The following is a 22,798-nucleotide window of genomic DNA, read 5'->3' on the forward strand; positions in this document are numbered from 1 at the left end:
TTTCCCTGGTAAAAATACCAGGTTGTTATCTCAGTAAAGCGCTCCCCCTGCTGGTTGAAACGCGTATGTGCAATGAAAGCGCTCTCCTTGCTGGTTGAAACGCGTGTATGCAATGAAAGCGCTCCCCCTGCTGGTTGAGGTCTGTACGTCCATGGCAATTTGTTATTCACGGTCATCATGGCGTTAGCAGCGGCAGCCAAGCGTTGTGTATCCACTGTGCTTTTCAACAGATCAGTATCATTACCAGAGCTCAGATCAGCCTGCTCGTATCACAAAAAGGTACGTTTCATATCTTATACTACTGATCATTGTCATTTGAAACATAATCTATGATTATTTAAATTGTTGCCCCCAGTTTATGTGTTGCACAACTTATTTTCAGAGTGGGTGCTAGCTAAGCTAACGTTAGATAACCGCACATGTAAACAAACAAACCAGCCTAACATTGGGTTGGTCATACATTATTTATAGCATTTCTTATAATCAGGTTTATGTGTTGTCGCTTAGATAATAAGACATCAGTCCTATTTACAATTAGATGGTTTCATAATCCACTTGTGTCCCTGTCCGACAAACTCATCAATGATGTTCTGACTTTCAGTTCCACTGAAAGAGTGTCACTCAAGTGTTTCACGTAAAATAAACCTTGTAAATGCTGCAGTCAGTAACTTCACATACATTTGAAATGGGATATTTTCCCATAATGATTATTGGTTGTGCAACTTCAATGTTGGTGTGGTTGCTCTGCTGGTCCTAAGGGAAGATTTATTTATCAAGGCCATGGTAAAAAAAAAAATTATCAAGGGCAAATTTCTGTTTTGGGGATATTGTCATTGTCACCAGTCCTATAATGAATCCCTGTGAAGTGTGAATGTTAAATATGATCAGGGTCTAGTGACAGGTCTTGTAATTTGCTTCACAAAGTCTGTATATGTAAGATTTGTTTTGGTCTTCATGACAATGTGTTATTTACTTATCTCTGAAGGTCGTGGACCACTACGAGAACCCCCGAAATGTTGGTTCCTTGGACAAGAATGCCAAGAATGTGGGCACTGGTCTGGTAGGTGCACCTGCATGTGGGGATGTAATGAAACTACAGGTAAGATTTTTTTATTTTAATTTTTATTATTTTATTTTGATTTTATTAATTTTTTGCTGTTGAATTTCAGTAGATTTACCTACAAGACTCATTGTTTATCTCGTTGACCTTTGCTTTAAATCTGTTTGACAGATTCAGGTGGATGAGAATGGAAAGATAGTTGATGCCCGATTCAAAACATTTGGGTGTGGATCAGCCATTGCCTCCAGCTCTTTGGCCACAGAGTGGGTGAAGGGGAAATCGGTGCGTCATCTTTACTCATCATCCTACATATTCACAGTGTGATCAAATTGTCTGTATGTGCTGTATATGTATCTTTCACCAAAACTTTCCTGCCCATATTTTGTTTTTCTTTGTACAGATTGATGAAGCCCTTAAAATCAAAAACACAGATATTGCCAAAGAACTTTGTCTTCCACCAGTCAAACTGCATTGCTCTAGTAAGTGTGAAATAAATAGCCCTTTAACGTTGCAAATACATTCACACCATCATAAAATTCATATGTAGTATTTAATGGACAAAGTAACGGTGCAACTCAAAGGTTCTGATTTTATGATCTGATTTTTGTTTTGTTTTTTTTGGGCAGTGCTCGCAGAGGATGCCATCAAGGCTGCATTAGCAGACTACAGAGTTAAACAGAAGGACGACAAGGAGATGTTGGCAGAAGCTAGAAATTAATGTCCTCATTTACAGACGCGTCACTGTCACCCTCTCTCATCATGACTCTGAAACCTTGTGTAGTTTATTTCCTTACTGAGGCTGTAATAAACATAATAGCCATTAAGAATAAATGTCTATCATTCCTACTATATGCACACTGCCTTAGGGTTGCCTGTTTGAAGTTGTTTTGAAGTGGTTGGCATTGACAGACTGTGAAGATAATTTGGATAAAGGTTTTTCCTCCGCTGTAACTTTGAATCACGCACATAAACTCTTATGTTCCTGAAGATCCCTTACTCTGAAGGGGAATGTTCTCTGATGTTAAATGCATTTTACCACAATGATTGTAAAGTTGTTGTATTAAATGCAGTGTCAGAAAGATGTATGATATAAAACGTATATTTGTTAAGAGTTTTTTCCCCCTAGGGGGCTCATTGTTGTTTTGGCAGCAGTTTGTGACTGAAAAGTCACACCAAAAAAGCCTATGCTGAAATTATAAAGAGCAGAGTGATACCATGACACAAATGCCTGGATTTTGATGCTGTATTATTTTCTTTGCAAAGACAATAAAGCCATAAATATTCATGTTGAATTTTTCATTTGTTTATACAACGGCTATTCTAAAATGTTGGGACAGTATGGAAAATGCTAATAAAAACAAACAAGTGATTTGTAAATTCTATTCACCCTGTGCTTTATTGAAAGCACTACAACAACACATTTTTTTGGTGTTTTACCTTGTAGATGTAATTGTTTTTAGTTTTTTTACACTTACAGGTGCATCTCAATAAATTAGAATGTCGTGGAAAAGTTCATTTATTTCAGTAATTCAACTCAAATTGTGAAACTCGTGTATTAAATAAATTCAATGCACACAGACTGAAGTAGTTTAAGTCTTTGGTTCTTTTAATTGTGATGATTTTGGCTCACATTTAACAAAAACCCACCAATTCACTATCTCAAAAAATTAGAATACATCATAAGACCAATAAAAAAAACATTTTTAGTGAATTGTTGGCCTTCTGGAAAGTATGTTCATTTACTGTATATGTACTCAATACTTGGTAGGGGCTCCTTTTGCTTTTATTACTGCCTCAATTCGGCGTGGCATGGAGGTGATCAGTTTGTGGCACTGCTGAGGTGGTATGGAAACCCAGGTTTCTTTGACAGTGGCCTTCAGCTCATCTGCATTTTTTGGTCTCTTGTTTCTCATTTTCCTCTTGACAATACCCCATAGATTCTCTATGGGGTTCAGGTCTGGTGAGTTTGCTGGCCAGTCAAGCACACCAACACCATGGTCATTTAATCAACTTTTGGTGCTTTTGGCAGTGTGGGCAGGTGCCAAATCCTGCTGGAAAATGAAATCAGCATCTTTAAAAAGCTGGTCAGCAGAAGGAAGCATGAAGTGCTCCAAAACTTCTTGATAAACGGGTGCAGTGACTTTGGTTTTCAAAAAACACAATGGACCAACACCAGCAGATGACATTGCACCCCAAATCATCACAGACTGTGGAAACTTAACACTGGACTTCAAGCAACTTGGGCTATGAGCTTCTCCACCCTTCCTCCAGACTCTAGGACCTTGGTTTCCAAATGAAATACAAAACTTGCTCTCATCTGAAAAGAGGACTTTGGAACACTGGGCAACAGTCCAGTTCTTCTTCTCCTTAGCCCAGGTAAGACGCCTCTGACGTTGTCTGTGGTTCAGGAGTGGCTTAACAAGAGGAATACGACAACTGTAGCCAAATTCCTTGACATGTCTGTGTGTGGTGGCTCTTGATGCCTTGACCCCAGCCTCAGTCCATTCCTTGTGAAGTTCACCCAAATTCTTGAATCGATTTTGCTGGACAATCATAAGGCTGCGGTTCTCTCGGTTGGTTGTGCATCTTTTTCTTCCACACTTTTTCCTTCCATTCAACTTTCTGTTAACATGCTTGGATATAGCACTCTGTGAACAGCCAGCTTCTTTGGCAATGAATGTTTGTGGCTTACCCTCCTTGTGAAGGGTGTCAATGATTGTCTTCTGGACAACTGTCAGATCAGCAGTCTTCCCCATGATTGTGTAGCCTAGTGAACCAAACTGAGAGACCATTTTGAAGGCTCAGGAAATCTTTGCAGGTGTTTTGAGTTGATTAGCTGATTGGCATGTCACCATATTCTAATTTTTTGAGATAGTGAATTGGTGGGTTTTTGTTAAATGTGAGCCAAAATCATCACAATTAAAAGAACCAAAGACTTAAACTACTTCAGTCTGTGTGCACTGAATTTATTTAATACACGAGTTTCACAATTTGAGTTGAATTACTGAAATAAATGAACTTTTCCACGACATTCTAATTTATTGAGATGCACCTGTATGTAAAATCAGATGATTAGAACTCGCTCCAAAAAAGTTGGGACCAAAAAAATGCAGTGTGTACCACTGTGTAACATCTCTATTTCTTCTAATAACATTTATTAAGCAGTTGGGCACTAAAAACAAACTTGTTAAGTATAGCAAGCTGAATTTTCCCCTATTCATCCATTCTGCAGGTCTTCCGCTGAGCAATTGGAGACACACATTCTCAGTTGGAGACAGGTCAGGACCGCAGGCAGGCCAATTTAGAACCCGCACCCTTCTTATGCAGCCATGCAATTCGGGCAGTGCGTGGTTTGGCGTTGTCCTGCTGGAAAATGCAGGGATGTCTCTGGAAAAGATGACGTCTGGATGGCAGTATATTGTATGTTGCTTCTAAATTTGTACGTATTGTTCCGCATCAGTGGCACTTTCACAGATGTGCAAGTTACCAATGAGAAAGGTCAGCAGCCATATCACCCTGCAGCTCTTGCTTGGTTGCCCACTGAAGCTAAGCAGGGTTGAGCCTGGCCAGTACCTGGATGGGAGATCTCCTAAGGAAAACCAAGGTTGCTGCTGGAAGAGGTATAAGGGAGGCTAGCAGGAGGTGCTCACCCTGTGGTCTGTGTGGGTCCTAATGCCCCAGTACAGTGACAGACACTATACTGTAAAAAAGCACCATCTTTTGGATGAGATGTTAAACTGAGGTCCTAACTTTCTGTAGTCATTAAAAATCACAGGGCACTTCTTGTAAAGAGCAGGGGTATAACCCTGTTGTCCTGGCCAAATTGGCCCCTATCTATCATGGCCTCCTAATAATCTCCATCCCTGAATTGGCTACATCACTCTCCTCTCCACCAATAGCTAGTGTGTGGTTGCAAGATCCAGGTGGATGCTGCACACTGGTGGTGGTTGAGGAGATTCCCCCTATACTATCTAAAGTGCTTTGAGTGCCTAGAAAAGTGCTATATAAATGTAAGGAATTAAGTAATGACAGACACTGGTTTTTGAACCTGATGCTGATAACAGTTTGGATGGTTCTTTTCCAAGAAAGCTGTTTTTTCCAAAAAACAAAAAAAAAAAAAAAAAAAAAAACAGGGGCGGAGCTAGGGGTGGCCATGGCCGCCATGGAATGAAGACTGGCCACCCCATTGGCCAAAAGAAATGGTGTAAAACACAGTGGTAATATATTTACACAGTGGTACATTCACAATGTAAAACATCAAATAATGTGTTGTTGTATTAATTTCAATATAGCACAGGGTGGATAGAATTTACAAATCACTCCTTTTTATTAGCATTTTCCATACTGTCTCAATTTTTTTGGAATTGGGGTTGTACATTTCACTTAATTGCCACATTTTGTGCCCATAATAGTTTTCATTAATACAAATTTAATGAGTGTTTACATGCACCATCTTACACGGATTAAACTTAATAAGCCAACGCTGTATCAGGTCATGTAAACACCTCATATGGAGTATGGTCATAAATGGTTTAAGCATAAACCGATCAACACAGATAGATTTTTGCCCAATAACCTGTTTTTGTGTTGCAAGTAAACACTTTTACCGGCATTCTTAACAGATTATACAATGTGCGCAAATGTTGTACACATGGGGGTTTACCCTTTAATGCCAAAAGCAGAGAATAACCTGATGATTTCAAATCTCATGCACAGTAAAAACGTTTTTCTGGTGAAGTTGTTTTTTTTTGAAGAAGCTGTTTTTTGGTAGTTGTCAGCATATTAGTGTACATGTAAACTAACTCAATGTGTGCTATTGTCACCCTGAACCTGTGGGAGTGGTGCTATTCTCAGGTTTCGCAGAACAACGTTCCTCAGTACCAACAGCACTGTTAGCATTAAGAATCCTGTTAGCACACAGAGCACAGCCAGCACTGCAATGAGCGCTGGGTCATTGGACTGCAGTATTGTACGAGGAGTAAGCTCAAGCTGAAGTCCAACCTCTCTGGTTGGCGCTACAGAATTGATGGACACCACAGTGGTTGATGCTCCTGATTGCTGACCAGTTGAATTCCCTACACAACCAGGTTCTTCATCTGTGGCTGGACTGTAGGGTTCCTGGGTGGACTGGGTCACAAAAGGCATGAAATTGACAGAGAGGCAGTCCTCATAGCTCAGTCTCCCTAAAGTGGGCCAGTCTGATCCAAAGAAGGACCTTGATAGGTTTCCACGAAATGATGAGGGTTCTGAGAGGGTGTCGGCAGATGATATTGCACTCTTTGAAGATTCTCGACATTCTCGACTGATGTTGCATGCAGTGTCAGATATATCCAGCATAGAAGCACTTGTAGTGGGTGCAACATGGCTTTCAGCCACTTTCCCAGATGCTGTGGTTGTATTTACTGATGACATTCTTTCAATAGGCTTAAATAGTTTTGGACAGATAGCAATAACAGACAGAGTTAAAAGCAACTTCTGTGCCAAGTGCAAAGGAGCCGTACACACTAAATCTGTTGCCATCTGTAACCGGTCCATCAGTAGCCACCTATACAGGTACAATATGTTACATTCACAAACCCATAGGTTATTGGCTAGTTCTACTGACTGGAGACGAGACAGTCCATCAAAAGCCCGCTCAGGTATAGAACGCAAACAGTTACTATTAATCTTTAACACCTGCAGGTTCACCAAAGCACCCAGTGAAGGTAGATCTAGTGTAGATATGCAGTTTGCTGACACATCAAGGTGTGTTAGTGAAGAAGGTAAGTTTGCTGGTAGACGAGACAATCTGTTCCCCTTTAAAGTCAACATCCTCAGCCTGGTCAGTCTTAATAGTGCCCCTGGCTGAATCACCTGTATGCGGTTATCTTTCAGGTCCAGGCGTGTGAGGTTCCCCAGTTGTCTCAGAGACCCAACGGTGATGTAAGTGATCTGGTTCTCTTGAAGCTGAAGGGTCTCCAGACTTGAAGGCAGCCCACGTGGGAAATGAGCCAGTTGGTTGTGGCTGAGGCTCAGCTCTTGTAGGCCTGAGTAAGGCTTGAACACATTATCCACATTGCAGAGCCGATTCCGGGCTACGGAAAGAACGGAGGTGCTTAGGGGGACGGAATGAGGTAGAGTATGAAGACCCAGGGACTCGCACAGAACCAGAGCACCAGGACGGGGACAGCAGCAGCCTTTTGGGCAGGGGGACAAGATGAGGCCAGCCAGGAGAGATGAACAAAGAAACAACAAGAGACAGTGTAGAAGACAAGGACGCATGGCTCACTTGAGGGAGATGTGTCCAGTAGAAGAAGATTGAGAAGGGACAGAGGAAGGAGAGTTTTGTGAACAAATCAGTTGACCAAATTTAATTATCTTTATAGAGTCCTCCATCAGGCTCCTCCAGGACATATTTTCTTTTTTGTGCATCTGGACACTAAACATGTTACTTAGACAAAAGGATGTGGTACTCACCATTCTCGCCCTTTTCCAGCTGACCCCTCTCTTTTGCTCATCTGCTTCACATCCGTAACCTCTTTCCTCTTTCTTCACGTCCTCTCCAGAGAATGGTCCGTGCTCACCCTGAAAATTCTGGGTAGCGGCCCATCAAACTTTAATGGCAGCCTTCAGGTTTTGTGTTACCTGTTTTGTATCTTCTTCGCAATGTGAATTAATTGGACACTCCAGTTGCTTTTCCCATGACACCACTGCCTTAGGTCAGTATAGTAGTTTTGGCTAGGACAAACTTCTAATTATTATTCCATTAACAGAAAATATTATGTATATGGTTCGATTAGGACTTTTGCCCTTCTTTCTGGTTCGCAAAATAATTTTAAGGATGTGAATCACAGGTAAGCCATAAGATTATGTTGACCACAGCCAAAATCATGTTCAAGTTCATGTCTAATCCTCAAGAAGGGATGAGAATCCATGTGACTCTCTCCCAAAAAAGTGAGAGGAGTGTGTATTTCCAAAATTATTTAGCACCTCGTGGACAAAAGAGAGGGGGAATTCAACCCTGTTCTAAGGTTCTTTTTTCAGGTCTCAGATTTCAGCCAAAGCCTTTACTGCATACCTTTGATGTATGCTCTTTGGTGACTATGCTACCAACACTTGGCCTTGTGCCAGTGGGGTTTTAATTTCAGTTATGAAGCTATTTTGCATTCAAGTGGATATTAATTAATGAGAGGCTGATATCATCGCTGGAATAGAAGCTGCGTATATTTTGATAGGTGAGAGTGCTTAGCATTGTTTTTATGAGAAAATAACTGTGGCATTGAGGAATAATATATCTGCAGTGACTAAATCTTGGTTATGGGCAGTGTTGAATCTTGAAAACTTAAAATTAAAAAATTAAAAGTTTAGTACTGGCATAGTGTCAGAAGTTGTCTGATTCAATTAAAACCAGTATATTTCAGTCAAGACCAGATCAATAGGCTTGGCATCACAACCCTGAGTTTGATGATGATCTGTCTGTGGAGCCTCCTTGGAATGAACTTTTAAAATATTAATTGGACGTTGTATGGATGTGACAAAAGCCCTGTAGCTGCCGCCGTTAAGCTCTGCTGGACTCTGTTGTTGGGGTTCTTGAGTTTCATATACTACAGCCAAATCAAATCTAGATGATAAAGCTAGTCTTTGTTAAGCTCTTGATATTCTTTTGACAAAAGGACATCATACGAACAGACAGGATCTAAAAAAACCAGTTTGTTTCATATATCTAATAATACATTTGCATAATTGATAGTCTAGATAGCACTACTACAACTACCACTACTAATACTAAGAACAACAACAGTTACAATCTATTAACATTGTCCAGCTTAATTGTTGATTTCAGGCCTTTATTTTATTGTATTTATTTATTTTTCTACAATTGACACACAAACAAACCACAGTTCATTATATAGTGTATATGTAATAACTCTGGACTCTTTATCTACCTTATGTTATATCTGTGTTTTTATTGATTTGGAAGAGATAAGGTGATACTGGACAGATTATTTTTACTATGACAAAATCTTTGAATGTGATAACTGACAATAAATAACAACATGAATTAAATATTGAGGAAAGTCTTGACTCGGTTTAGATAAAACAATATCATAATGTACAACACCTGACAACAACTTTAGAAAATATTGTATAAATTATTACCATGCATAAAACATTGCGTTTATAATATAACTCATGGAAAATGGTAAAAACAGAGACAAAAGTTTCAAAAGGCAAAAGTTTCTAAAAGCTAGAAAGAGATTTGCAAAATAATTTCAAGTTTGCTATTTATGTATACAATCTTCTTTTCCAAAAGCACATCAAAATTTTTGTCATACTGTAGAAATAAGCTTTTTTTTCCCCTTATGAAAAATAATATTTAAAGAAATGGAAAATTAGTTGAACAAATGGTAACGTTTTACAATAAGGTTCTATTTGTTAACATTAATAAATTCATTTGTGTATCATGAACTAACAATTAAAAATACTTTTACAACATTTATTAATCTTGGTTAATGTTAATTTATAAAAATACAATTGTTCATTGTTAGGTCATGTTAGTTCATTATACTTTGTTAACTATTGTTAACATTTGCTAAATGTATTAGTGCTATATACTGTATGTTTAACATTAACATTACATGCTGTAAAATAACTATTAATTGTTAGTTCATGTTAACTAATGTAGTTAAATAATATTAACAAATACAGCCTTATTGTAAAGTGTTCCCAAAAACACACGCATGCACGCACGCACACCATTTTCCCTTTCTCTGTCTGTTAGTACTCATAAAGTTGGAAAGCAAGGAAAGCACATGGGGGCTTACCAAAAGATTCATATCTAACAGTGGAAAAGTTTTCAGACAGACAGGTATGGAATCAAAGTTATTCCTAACCATTTTTGAAAAAGCTCTCTCACGCTGTAGAGGGATTGGCCTTTCTGAGATGGCAGGTACAGACCAGCGGCTGACATGAGGTGGCATTTGAGGTGCCTGGCTGAGGTTCCTCTCTCTTGGTGTCATCTTTCTGTATCTCCACCTCTTCAATGTCCTCCACCTTCTGGATCTCCTTTGGCCTTGGTCGGGGGTCTTTCCCTTCCTTCTCTCCTACCAGTGCTTTAGAAGGTTCTCTGTGAATCTTTGCAGCTGTCGTCTTGCCATCATGGATCTGGTTTTGAGGTTTGGTCTGTTGCAGCTTCTCCATAGCCCTGTTGGGTTGGCTCATGTATTTCCTGGGCGCATAGGTCTTCGGTGGATAGTAGGCCTCAAGTTTGCGTTTGTGGCTCATCGCTGAGGCACAGCAGACGATGAAGATGATGACTACTAAGAGAGAGGTCACGACAATAATGAGCAGCAAGTTCTCCTTCAGGAAGTCCACCACCTGGTTGAAGATGAAGTCTTTGATGCGGATGAAGGTGGCGGTGATGTTTGGAGAAGGAGAGGGTGAAGGGGGGACTTGGGTGGTCTGAGCAATGGGGAAGATGAGTTCGGGTTCATCCCCGCTACTCTCCATGGACACGTTGAATGGGACGGCTTCGGTGAAGCAACTGCTGCCCCAGAGAGCAACCAGGATCACACAGAGAAAGCGCAGAGAGACAGAGAGTGGCATGCTTCCTTTACAGACCTGTGAGGACATGGACACAGATATGGGCTTTATAAGTCATTTGCCACAGCAACAAAATTGTTAGCATGTTTCAAGGCAGTTATAGCCCAGTTTTTAAGTATTTTGTAGATACAGTATATTACCTATGGACAAACAACAACTCACATTTGTTACAAACAGAAGGGTACAGAGAGGAACATTTTTAAGAGGGCTACCACTGTTACCAAAAAGTACCATTATATTACCATGTTTTTGGACATGGTAATATATTTAAGTACCTTTAAATACCATGCAATACTATTGTACATGAATGTGGTAAACATTCAGTAGCATGATATATTTAGTACCATGGTATTACCATATAATGCCACCACTTTACTATGGTACAGTGTTTTTGTAAGGGGTCTGAACTTTCAGAAGTCTTTACTTTTTCTGTACAATCTACAAAGAGAGATGGTACTTTGCATCACAGGAAGGAAGTTGCTCATCTTTTTATAAAATCTTTTTTAGGTTGTGAGAGTCAGTCTTTGTAAATTTGCTTTTTTTATTGTGCAGCAATTAATTGTAAAAGATTGATATCTACATTCAGCTTGTTCAACAAAATGAGAATACTGTGTAAAAATATTTATTTAAAAATCCAATGTCAGGTAACCTAAAAATGTGCAGTTCATCTAAATGAACTGATTTTATTCAAGTCAAAACATTTTAGTTAATCTGACAAATATCAACCTGACAAATTAGGTTACACCAAACAAAGGATTATTTTTGGGTTAGATCAAGTACAAATAGATCCTTGAGGTAACAGTTGCAGGTTACCATTTTTTTCAGTGTACCTTGCTATTTTAGTTTACCTTGTTCCAACTGTTAGCTTGATACATTTGTTTGCCCAACTGTAATAACAATATAATATTTACACTATTGCATGGACAAGAATACTCCAGCAAGCAAATGAGCGTATGAGTGATAGAATATCACACACAAAACTGAGCTCAGAGCACATTTTTTATGTTTCCGATGTCTTGCTGGAGTGCTATTCCTGTTACATCTAGTCATTACTTATTTGGGTGGAGGCAGAGGGAGTTCAGGCCTGGTTTGTAATTTCCCTGCCTGGCTGTTGCCACCCGCTCACCACAGAAAAGCAAAAGAAGGCCCAGTTATATATTTCTGAGGGTGTAGCAAGGCGTCGGAGAGCCATAGCTTATAGGCCTGTACTTACAGGCCAGCTGCAATGAGATGGGCCAAAGAGACCAACAAGACTATTTCTGCACTGCACAAGAACACACAGAATGCTCATTCTCTTGGGTCATACGGATGCATCATTGTGCAAAAAACACACTTCATTATGGTTTAACTAGGTTTTCAATCTTTTGTGCCAGATATAAAACATTTTTTTAGGCTAACACAACTGTAGGTAGTTTAGACATCTCACCTTCTGATGGCTGGAGTATATAGGCTATATGCTACTTGCTGAGGTAATAAACTCAAAAGTACACGCAAGTTCCTTGAAGAGAGTCAACTTGGAAAGTATCTTTAAAAAATAAATCTGTGTAGTTTTCAAAAGAAAAGCTTTAAAGGTGCAGTATGTAAGATTCAGAAACCCTTGTTATTAAAGGTGCAATATGTAAACATTTTAATGTAATATTCGCCTTTTTTTGCCAATGTGTGAACGGCTTGTAACACAACTTAAAAAATGAGCCCTTACTCCGAGTTTGTGTAAGAGTCAGTGTTGTGTTTGGAACATTACAATAGATCATTTACACAATCTCATCAGATTGATTAATTATCAGAAATAATTAAATAATTTGTTTTAGTTATTTCCAAATAAGATGTTTTTATTATCAGATTGTTTTGAAAGGCTAGCATTACTAAAAATCTCAGAGCATACTTTAAGTAAATGATTAAGGTCCTAGGGTTTCTGCTGACCAAAATGGTTGGAAACATTTGCACTAATGAAAAAAGTCAAAGTAACAAATGGAAGGCCAATAAAGAAGCAAATTAAAAAGAGAAAATCTGTATATAAAACACCTCACATAAAGATAGAAAAAACATGTAAAATTAAGGCTTAAATATAAGCGGTATATCTGTTCTATACAGTGGGCACATTTTTTTTAATGATGCAGATAATGCAAGGAAAGCATGTGTCACATGCCCCATATTTGAAGGAAATATAGCCTAAAAATACTCACTGCTGTATTGTTGCTTCCGTTCTCTGATGTTTAGTAATAGCAACACTTGAAGTTATAGGTGAAAACAAAATAAATAAAAGACAAATAATAAAAAAAAGTTAGGGCAGGAAAAATAGCTGCCTGTGTTGTCCTGGAAGGCTTATGGTAGACTCTGAGTGGGTGTTCCTAAAAAAATCTGTTGAAGATAATTGTCAAAGGAAAATTCTCTCCCCTGTTTCTCCAACTCCTCCCGGTTTTCTTTCCGTCTCTCTCTCTCTCTTCCAAAACACAGTCATGTAGAGCAGGACAAAGTCAATCAAACTGCATTTACCAAACTGAAAAGCAGTAAGATGTTGCTGATCAGAACATTTTAAAGAGATTTTTATAGCCTAAAATGATTACTGCACCACTTCTCTGCTCATTCCATCAAAGAGATGGCCATTGATTGGTCAAAAGGTCATCATACAGTACTGTACCACTTAAAATGTAGTAGTTAGTTACACAAGCTTAAAAAACTGAATTGTATTCAATGGTTTATTTAACAATTACAAAACAAATTCAGGTAACAGTAACAACAGAGTAAACTATGTAAACTGGTCTCAGGTCTTTCACTCCATTTTGTTATTTCTAATTAACTTACAGAATAATCACTGCTGAATACTGGATGGCATGATGCCCTTGAAGAAGGTTTTCTGAACATTGGGCATAAAATTTTTCTGACAAGCACTTGAACACACATAGTACAGTACATATATATACATACACAGGGTCTATTATCGACATCCAAAATCATACATCATAAAGCAACAAAGGTTTCTTGTTCTATTAAACACATTTTATCAACAAAGAAAAATACATTAAAGGTATTAATATTGCATTTCATAAATTATAATATGAAAGGTGTGAATGACTGAAAAATTTGTTATGTTGACTGAGGATTGCATTGCTTTTCTCATTCTGTTTTTGCCCAAATGTAAGTTAAACCTGCTGATGCAAGGAAATTTTATTTTCTTTGATTCAAACAAGGACACAATGAAAAGCCTCCTGTAAAAAAGCGAAATCCTTTCTGGGTACATTTGAATGCTTGCATTTTATGTACATTCTCATCATTTACTCACCCTCATCCCATCCCAGATGTGAATGACTTTCTTTCTTCAGCAGAACACAAACAAAGATTTTTAGAAGAATATCTCAGCTCTGTAGGTCCATCCAATGGAAGCGAATGGTGATCAGACCTTTGTAGCTCCAAAAACACATAAAGGAAACATAAAAGTAACCCATATGACTCCAGTGTTTAAATCCATATCTTCAGAAGCAATATAATAGGTGTGGGTGAGAAACAGATCTAAATTTCCACTTTAACTTTCACTTTCAGATGTAAGAGTGAAACTAAACAGCTAAATGTGAAAATTAAAGTGGAGATTTAGTGAGAAAAAGGACTTATATTTTGATGTTTCTCATCCACTTATATTGCTTCTGAAGATATGGATTACTTCTAAATTTCCTTTATGTGATTTTTGGAGCTATAAATTACCATTTGCTTGCATTGTATGGACCTACAGAGCTGAGATATTCTTCTAAAAATCTTTGTTTGTGTTCTGCTGAAGAAAGAAAGTCATTCACATGGGATGAGGGTGAGTAAATGATGAGAGAATTTTCACTTTAGGGTGAACTATCCCTTTAAGACTGAAAATGTTCAATATCACTCTCTTCGAGTAAATTATATGGCACTACTTTAACCACAGACAGGAACAGAACATATTCTTACTCGTTCAGTAATAGGCCTATATTCTGCCAAGGTTAATATCTGAGCTTTTCAGAGAGTAGTACAGTATTTCAGCACTGACATGATTAAAGAAAGTCTTTAAACAAAGACAGAAAATATTACATTAAAATATAAGTGTGTCAAGTTTATTATTGTTCAATATGGTTCCAAAAATAAGGTGCCGTTCAGACTAAATGCGCTTTTACGCAAAAAAACCTAGATTCAGAGCAACAAATAGAGCAGAACGCAAGAGACTAAGCGTGTTTAAAAGATGTGGCGCTCCTGTGTGAGACGCTGAAAAACAACGAGATGCAGAGAAACAATCAAGGCAAAAACACGTTCGGGTGAACGGCCCCTAAGTGGTTTTTGGAGGTGCTTCATTGCCTTTTGATAAGTCAGGAATCTACATAATGGCTGAGAAAGTTAGACTTATACATATCTCAGTCCTGTTAGCAGAGTGAGAACTCCGCTAACAGGAAACAGCAAATTCCTGCAGCCATGTTCCTACTTACACTTTAGTGGAAGCTGTCATTGCAGCAAAGGGGGAATTGATGCCTATGGTTTTTAAATTAAATGTTCAAGCACATATGATGTCCACAAACATTTGGCCACATAGTGTAACTGAACTATACCTCTCATTTTTTGATACATTGTAAAAGTAGGCCGAAGGTTCTAGAACTGGGTTTGTAATGTGGATGCTTTAGTTCTAACCACCAAGCAATGACTTAATGTAATCTCAGGGCAACAGAGTCAACCTTTCTGTGTTCTATCAGTAGAGCACTAGTCCTTCAGCAAAAGCTCAGTGCAGGCAGAAGAAACTTCTAATTTCTAAAGTGGGCCATCAGTATCAGGAAGAAAGCTGTTCAGAGTCAGATTATCTCCATCAGGATCTCCATCCTCAGTATTAGGGATCAATGCTCCATTACTTTTGGGGTGTCTTGGCTTTGGAACAGGGTGATCGGTATCATTCATTAGGGCAGAAATGCAGACCATCTCGGTCTCTTGGAGGTGTGCCTTGTATCTGTATCTATATCCGGAGAGTTTAGTCACCAGGCAGATGGTGCTTATGATAAATATGGTTGTCAGGGCAGCCATTGAGGCAATGGCGATGAGGCAGCGACTCACAAGTCCATCCCTCTGAGGAGAAGCTGTGAAACACGAGGGAGCCTTTTCTGTGGTTGACGTTTGGTTTTTAGTGGTACGTGAAGCCGTTGAGGGAAGTGCAGCAGATGTTGTTGATTTATCCAAAGGCATTATTGTTGAAGCTGCTGTTGTGTGCTTTTCAGTTACCAACGATGCAGGAAATGTGGGGGCAGAACTTCCTGCTTGTGAAACATGTCCACTACTATCATTTCTCATGGGAAGTTGGGTATATGAAGCACTCTCAATACCTGTTGGCTGGCGGACTGTCACACTCTCAGTTCCTATGGAGTGGTTTTCAGAAGTCTCATTCCCTTCATTTTGTTGGGTGTGGCTGGTGTCTGAGATATTCTGGTGGTCCGTACTCATCACCGGGACATTTAAATCAGGTCTATCAGTTTTAACTTCAATGGTTTGTGCACTTAAAGCCTCCAAATGTTCCACAGTGGTGGTCCTTACAGTCTCAGGTACAGTGTTTATACTGTGTTTGTCACTGGTGTTTGTGGATGATGTGTTGTAACTAATTTCCCTCTCCATCCTGGAGAGATATCTTGACATGACCAGATTGTTAAGAGTGAACAGCAAAACAAGAATCGGTACCCACCCAAGTCTGTTAGTCACCATTGCAGTCTGCATAAAAACAGTAGAATGTTGCAATAATGGTTTAAACAAGCACAAATAGTCACACTTCCTGAATGTCAACTGATTTTACCATCAAAACAACCATCCGCATGCATTTGGTAAGCATATATATATATTTGTCTGCTCTTGTTTTTATCAAAGTTGATTTATATTCAGCACAGAAGAGTGTCCAAACAATGAGAATTCAGAGCAAACTAAAGTCCAACAACAATAATGGAAGGATGTAAATGGTTTTCGTTACATTTAAATAGTTGTTTGTACTTTGACATACTCATGTGCTAGTTGAGTTAGTGAACAGAGCATGTGGTATCACATTCTGGTTCAACAATTACTCCCATCTGACAAAGTGTCCTTGTTCTACTCTCATCAACACTATTAAATAATATCAAATATTTTATGATTAACATCATGGTACACTTATGAAATTTTCAATTCACAATTACCTGTCAGACGGTCAAATGCATACATCCAGTGTTAGAATTTCAAAAATCAACACATTTAAACATGTCTTATGATTTTGGACATAAAATATGTTACAAATACAATATTCAAAAAACAACACCCACCATCTGTCTGTATTGTTGACCTATGAACTTGATTGAAATGTGAGGCGCCCTTGCACAGCTCACAACTGAACGTCTCAAAAGCTGCTCGATGTGAAATTACAGGAAGTCAAGCCTGTCGAAGTGTCAGGCTAAAACTGAGGTTTTCAAACTCTGACGCAAACCCGAATGAGCAAGCAAGAGACTATTATAAATATCAGATCTTAGTTCCCCAAACCCGTGAATTAGAATGAGGACAGGAACCATACATGTAACCGACCATTCGCCAACAAAGAGCGGTTTAATACTTTGGAAAAACAAGAGACAAATAGCAAAAGTTCAGTATATTTTTTATTTCTCTGGTAATCGTTGAGACTCTTTATACTTGAAGCAGATGAAAGAACAAAAATGGAACAGTTATACACAGTTGAATCTCTAGATTTCCATCCTTTCAATTTTTAATTCATTTGTATAATTGGAAACAGTAAAGGCTCACAGTGTGCATAATGGAGGGGAGATGCGATAAAGCATTTTTTTTTTTAAATCACCAAATTCCAAATGATGGACAATACCATCCTTTAGACAAAGAAAAAAGCAAAAGAAAGGAAAATGATTTTTTTTGTTTTTTTTTACAAAGCATCAATTTAAATCACTTACAGCCTTCTACTTGTACTCTCTTTTCAACCTACAGTAATCCCTTTATTCGTGTCAGTCATTCACATCATCAAAATCACATGCTCAAGGCCACATCACAAGGGCATCTTGACCTTAAGGCCTCTTGAAACACCCAAAAACATGACTACTGGATCCATCACTTCCTGAAGTTGGTTTTTGATCATTTATTCCTTAATTAGGCCCAAACAAGTCAAACCTGAAGCCAAGACCTTACCAATACTACTCGTGTTAACCCATCGTTTTGTCCTGTTTTGTAACATCTACTGAAACATCTCATGGAACACAACACTGTTTTGTAGATGTTTCAAAACAGGAAGTGGCATTCATCTCTCAGCCCCATTTTCCTTTTTAAATATCATTCTGTCTTGGCACATTTGTCCCTCAAACATGGACCCTACCTTATCAAACCCTTTAAAACTTAAAAACTTCACCAAAAAGAAACAGAACGAAAGAGAGAGTATGACATCAGCGGTATCCAGTTGCTGCTGCTTGTGACAAAAAAAAAAACAAACAAACAAAAAAAAAATAATAATTTTATATATATATATCTGTGGGCTTGTTTCAAATAAATTTCATGTTGGATGGCTGGTGGTAAGAGGTGGTTGATATTTTACCATCTAATACTGAGAGCTTGTGGAGGAGGGGGAGGCACTTTTCAGAACCAATGAAAGAGGCACTAGACAGTGATACAAACAGAACTGAGATATAAGTGTAAAACACCCACAGCAAAACCTTCTGATGAAGGATGCAACCAAAGCCATTTGTTTGAATCAGTTTTCTCTTCTTGATATGGAAAATTACAAAACCAAAAGGCCAGTTGTCATCACCATGTAAATGTGGTCCACGTAATATGACCAATACAGCTATGATATGATCATCTAGACCTTGGCTGCCCCTTGAGAGGTTTGGTTCTGCTTGGTTAGGAGAGCAAAAAGACCCCTTTAGGAAAAGGAAGTCAATTATGACTCACTGGTTTCGCTGGAAGTCATAGCCTACAATGCACTGCAAAAGCATGTTTAAACAAACCAATTCACTTGGAAGTTTCTGCAGGTCTGGTTTTTGAGATCAAGAGGGTGTGGATGCCACAAACTTGAGATGAGATGTGCTGTAGCAAGGATTGAGAAACCAAACCAAACCGCTGCATGGCAACGGCACAGCACTAACGGTATTTTCTTAGACCTGAAAAATGTCTGACCTGCCATTCTTGGTCCATAGTCAGAGTAAAAGCGTTTTTTTTTTTTTTTTTTTTAAAAAGGGTTACTTAAAGACTTCACAACCTACACAGCTAAAGCTAATGGACATCTATAGCCGTGTTCTTGTTCTGGCCTTATTTCTTTATCTTTCAGTATGAGAAATTAGAAGCTAACAGCTTTAGACTGTTGGTTTCTGGCCTCATCCAGGAAACAGTATAAGAAAAAGTGCAGATATGTAAAATGGGGAATGTGGAGAAACAGATTATAAAATAGAATTAAAAAAATAAAAACTCTATGTTTGCATGCATTTACGGTCATAAGCAATTGTTGTCATTAAGAAAGGAAATATTTGTATTAAGAAAGGAAGTATTTTCCTTGTGAAAGGAAGAGTAATTATTGGGTGTTTTCATGGCAGCAACCAGAACCAATGGTTTGATTCCTTTGTCTACTAATATCTTAAAGGAATAGTTCACCTAAAAATGAACATTTTGTCATCATTTACTGACCAATGATTGTGTTTCAAACCCATGATACTTTTTCTTCTATGGAATCCAAAAAAAGATGTTAGGCAGAATATTCACTTCAGTCACCATTCCCTTTAAAGGTGCTATAAGCTTTCACGTGACGGAGCCATTGAATTAACCATACCCCTCATTCCTCCAAAGATAATTTTGAGACCAAAACAGAGCAAAAGAGCATCATTGTTTGTTTCTGTGGCTGTCAAATTCAACAGTGGCACAATAGCACCCTCAACTGACAAACATTATGAATCATAGCCTCAATGATCCACTTCAAAGGAGGACGAGTAAAATTATTGACAGGTAAAAAGCATCAACGTCAGCAAACACATTTTTGTTCACAGAGACTGGTGACCTATCTCAGGACACTTATTTCATTAATATCTTTAAGGGGGTATGAACATTTTTTGCACAATTTTCTATGGAGAAAAAAAAAAAAATAGCTTGCAGCACCTTTATTTGTATGGAAAAAAGATGCAATGGAAGTGAATGGTGAATAAGACTAACATTCTGCTCAACATAACCTTTTGTGTTTCATGGAGTCCAAGGGCGCAGCAAGGAAATTAGTTTTGGGTGGGCCTCAATAAAAATGGATGGGCCACATTTTCGGCCCAATTTTATTTTTACCAAATTTTCCTAACAACAGAGACATTGAAACAGTTCTTTCACACTTTCAGAAATAAGAATGTATGCATTTTTTCCACTATTTTATAAATATATATTTGAAATCATAGAATAATCTCTAATATTCTAGGTGGGCTGGATTAGACCCAGGCCCACCTAGAATATTAGAGATTATTCTATGACTTCAAATATATATTTATAAAATAGGCTGCGCGGTTTAGAAGTCATATGAGTTTGGGGCAACCTTAGGGCGAGTAAATGACAGAATTTATAATTTTGGGTGAACTATCTCTTTAATACTTCATCATGGGTACCTGAATCATGACCAAAAAAATTCAGTGGGACTTTTTTAGTGCACCTGTAATGTTTTCCAGTACTGGTTTGTAAACCTTGTCAACTCTACATGTTTACCAGGTTGGTTAAAGTCGTTATTTTTTTTATTTCGTATTCTCTAGAAGTTACCTATAACAGAGAAGAATGGTTCCAATGATTTCCCCCTCCTTGCATTACGAGCATATTGTTTTGTCCCTTATACGTACAACGTTTAGAGAAGACAAAAATGAAAAGCTAGTCAAATACTGTCAGGGAGGTGCATACACAGAACTCCTCTACAAATTTGGCAACTCAAAAGGGCGAGAGTGAGAACTGCAATACTGATGGCTACTTTAAACTTTGAGCTCATCAAATTCATGTTACTGCTTCATAACGCAATCTTCTTGGTCACAATTTTTAATAAGAAAAGCAAAACAAAAACTTAAGACCATTCAAGAATACCAGATAAAACACAACTGTTACAGAAAGATTCAGAGTGAGACTGAGTAAAAGCTAAAACTGAGGCATTTCTCATTTTCCAAATGGCTATTAGGTGTAAACAGATTCGGGGGATTGCAAAGGGAATAACTATTTATCTTGGAATGTCGGTTGGAGACACTGCAAAAGGCAGGCAATCAGACGGAACTCTGTCATGATAATTGGCAGTGACGGGTCCCGCCCACCTGGCCAATGGGATATCCTGAATAGAAGGGGGAGGTGATTGCAGGGTCCTTTAGATGTCCATTTTAGACAACTGCTCCTCAAGTTTGGCAATTCTTTTTTCCTGACTGCTGACCAGCTCTCTGAGAGATTTGATTTCTTTCAACACCTCGTCCATCTTAGCTTCACTTTTCTGCTGAGGAAAAAAGTAAAAAGACAAATGTTAAGGACTAAGTTGCAACAAATGCATGGTGTATATTCCAAATAAGGTGTTTATATGACACAGAATACCGACTGAAACATGCATATGCTAACTGTCTTATTCGGATTTCTAGAAACCAAAATATTGGCTTAATCATGTTGTCAGTCAAACTAATGCATGTCTATGAAGCATGCATACGTATACAGTAATACGGCCAAACTTTGAATGGAAACGAGGTCAGTGTAGCGGAGTATGATTAGGGTTTCTCCAGTCTATTTACTACAGTCTCTTTAATAATGAGTGACTCAGTATTGTCCCAAAAAACACATAAAAAGTGTTCTATTCTGATATTAGCAGGAAATTTAATATATGGGCATGTAACTAGGCCATCATATTTAGACATTGATTACATAACCAATTCTCTTTGAAAAACAAACTCAAAGTTGCTTGAGTATTTGCGAACCCGCTTTACATTGAAACAGATCAACAATCAAGGTGGGTGTATTTGTGGGGCAGCTCGCGGGCTCCTGTAATTACAGCCCTGAGTGGGGAGAGCTGGGTTTAGAAAGCAGGGCACACATGTGGTGTTAATGTCATGTGGTTGGGGGTTAAGCTTGCTGTAGAACATCTCTCTCAGGCGACTATAAAAACACTATACAGTATGTGAGTCAAAAGATGTTGACCCTGAACAATGCATACATTTTGCTGTGTAAAATTCTGAATTGAAAGACTCCATGTTAATTATACAGATCATGCAGTGTTTGGGGTGGCTGCAACAGTGTCAATATGAAATACACAGGAAGTACATAGAAACGTAAAATGTAAAACTGGAAGCAGAATTCCACAGAATCAGTGCCCACGGAACTCCTCAGAAATTTAAAAGGCGGTAATTTAGATAGTAAGAGATGTACACATCCCCCACTCATTGCAAGTTTCTTCAAAGAGAGAATTCACTCTGCCACCGTTTCCATACCCTCCTGTTTTTCCCAACCTGTCTGACGACTTTCTTCTGTGGAACACATAAGATGTTAGGCAGAATATTGGCCTCGGTCACCATTCACTTTCTATGTATAAAAACCAGATGCAATGAAAGTGAATGGTGACTGAGGCTAACATTCACTTAACATCTCTTTTGTGTTCGAGAGAGAGAGAGAGAGAGAGAGAATTTTCTGGCTGGAAATTAATGAACAGTTGAGGGATGAGCAAACTAGCCCCACTTACGATAGATGGTGTAGAGGTGGCAGTCTTGTTGGCATGGGTGGTATGCTCTGTTTTCTTGGTCATCTTGTTGTCTAGAATGTTCTTCTTGACCACTTTGAGGTCACGGTTCTTGCCTGGAATGTATCCATGTTTCAGGGATATCAGGATGGGGTCTCCATTCTTCCCTTCAATCCACTCCTCAGCCTCTAGTGGAGCCTCTGGCCCCGCCGTGTCAGGGTACAGGTCATCCTGGAACAGGTCCGACTGAGGGAAGGAAGAGTATGGAAGTTGTTACAAAACCCAGGATATGAATCAGGTGTTGAATCTATAAAAAAAAAAGATGTCTTGGGGGAGGAAATATCTTTTCTGATGCAATTACTCCAGGGTAACATTTTCTGACTACAAAAAATAAGCACAATGATCAGGTCTTCCAGGAGTCTGTGAAAATATACAAATCTGCTTTTGACAATCATTTAAAGGGGTCATGACATAAGGAATCAAATTTTCATTGCTCTTTTAAC

General features: G+C 38.5%; 5 protein-coding genes across 10 annotated transcripts in view; 1 reads left to right on the forward strand and 4 right to left on the reverse strand.

The window, feature by feature from the left end:
* Positions 1-120: 120 nt before the first annotated feature.
* LOC127439648 (iron-sulfur cluster assembly scaffold protein IscU-like) lies at positions 121-2,343 on the forward strand. Its single transcript, XM_051695874.1, has 5 exons — positions 121-279; positions 986-1,099; positions 1,232-1,342; positions 1,461-1,539; positions 1,687-2,343. Exons 1-5 carry the CDS (start codon positions 178-180, stop codon positions 1,776-1,778), a joined length of 498 nt encoding a protein of 165 aa, XP_051551834.1. The 5' UTR covers positions 121-177; the 3' UTR covers positions 1,779-2,343.
* A 3,520-nt stretch (positions 2,344-5,863) lies between these two features.
* On the reverse strand, positions 5,864-7,321 carry LOC127439770 (SLIT and NTRK-like protein 6). The gene has a single exon (XM_051695993.1). It carries the CDS (start codon positions 7,319-7,321, stop codon positions 5,864-5,866), a length of 1,458 nt encoding a protein of 485 aa, XP_051551953.1.
* Positions 7,322-8,886: 1,565 nt separating this feature from the next.
* On the reverse strand, positions 8,887-13,201 carry LOC127439647 (transmembrane protein 119-like). Its single transcript, XM_051695873.1, has 2 exons — positions 12,826-13,201; positions 8,887-10,660 (listed from the first exon to the last, which is right to left on the reverse strand). Exon 2 carries the CDS (start codon positions 10,643-10,645, stop codon positions 9,953-9,955), a length of 693 nt encoding a protein of 230 aa, XP_051551833.1. The 5' UTR covers positions 10,646-10,660; positions 12,826-13,201; the 3' UTR covers positions 8,887-9,952.
* Positions 13,202-13,320: 119 nt separating this feature from the next.
* LOC127439644 (P-selectin glycoprotein ligand 1-like) lies at positions 13,321-17,082 on the reverse strand. The gene is made up of 2 exons (XM_051695871.1): positions 16,918-17,082; positions 13,321-16,339 (listed from the first exon to the last, which is right to left on the reverse strand). The coding sequence occupies exons 1-2, from the start codon at positions 16,918-16,920 to the stop codon at positions 15,398-15,400; spliced, it is 945 nt and encodes a 314-aa protein (XP_051551831.1). The 5' UTR covers positions 16,921-17,082; the 3' UTR covers positions 13,321-15,397.
* Positions 17,083-17,226: 144 nt separating this feature from the next.
* Positions 17,227-22,798, reverse strand: part of LOC127439628 (coronin-1C-A) — an 80,464-nt gene continuing 74,892 nt past the window's right edge. For 4 of the 6 annotated variants that reach the window (XM_051695842.1, XM_051695846.1, XM_051695845.1 and 1 more), the window contains 2 exons: positions 22,299-22,541; positions 17,227-21,071 (listed from right to left, as the gene is read on the reverse strand). In XM_051695842.1, coding sequence (XP_051551802.1) covers positions 20,949-21,071; positions 22,299-22,541 — 366 coding nt within the window. In that variant the 3' untranslated portion in view covers positions 17,227-20,948. The remainder of the gene's footprint in view (positions 21,072-22,298; positions 22,542-22,798) is intronic. The other 2 variants (XM_051695843.1, XM_051695841.1) reach the window with 1 other exon arrangement.

This window comes from Myxocyprinus asiaticus, chromosome 4 (genome assembly GCF_019703515.2).
Source record: "Myxocyprinus asiaticus isolate MX2 ecotype Aquarium Trade chromosome 4, UBuf_Myxa_2, whole genome shotgun sequence".
In the NCBI taxonomy this organism is placed as follows: domain Eukaryota; kingdom Metazoa; phylum Chordata; class Actinopteri; order Cypriniformes; family Catostomidae; genus Myxocyprinus; species Myxocyprinus asiaticus.

Coding starts and splice junctions, on each gene's coding strand:
- LOC127439648 (XM_051695874.1), top strand. CDS start 178: ATGGCGTTAGCAGCGGCAGCCAAGCGTTGTGTATCCACTGTGCTTTTC. Junction 280..985: donor CCTGCTCGTATCACAAAAAG/GTACGTTTCATA, acceptor TTATCTCTGAAG/GTCGTGGACCACTACGAGAA. Junction 1,100..1,231: donor GGGATGTAATGAAACTACAG/GTAAGATTTTTT, acceptor TCTGTTTGACAG/ATTCAGGTGGATGAGAATGG.
- LOC127439770 (XM_051695993.1), bottom strand. CDS start 7,321: ATGCGTCCTTGTCTTCTACACTGTCTCTTGTTGTTTCTTTGTTCATCT.
- LOC127439647 (XM_051695873.1), bottom strand. CDS start 10,645: ATGCCACTCTCTGTCTCTCTGCGCTTTCTCTGTGTGATCCTGGTTGCT.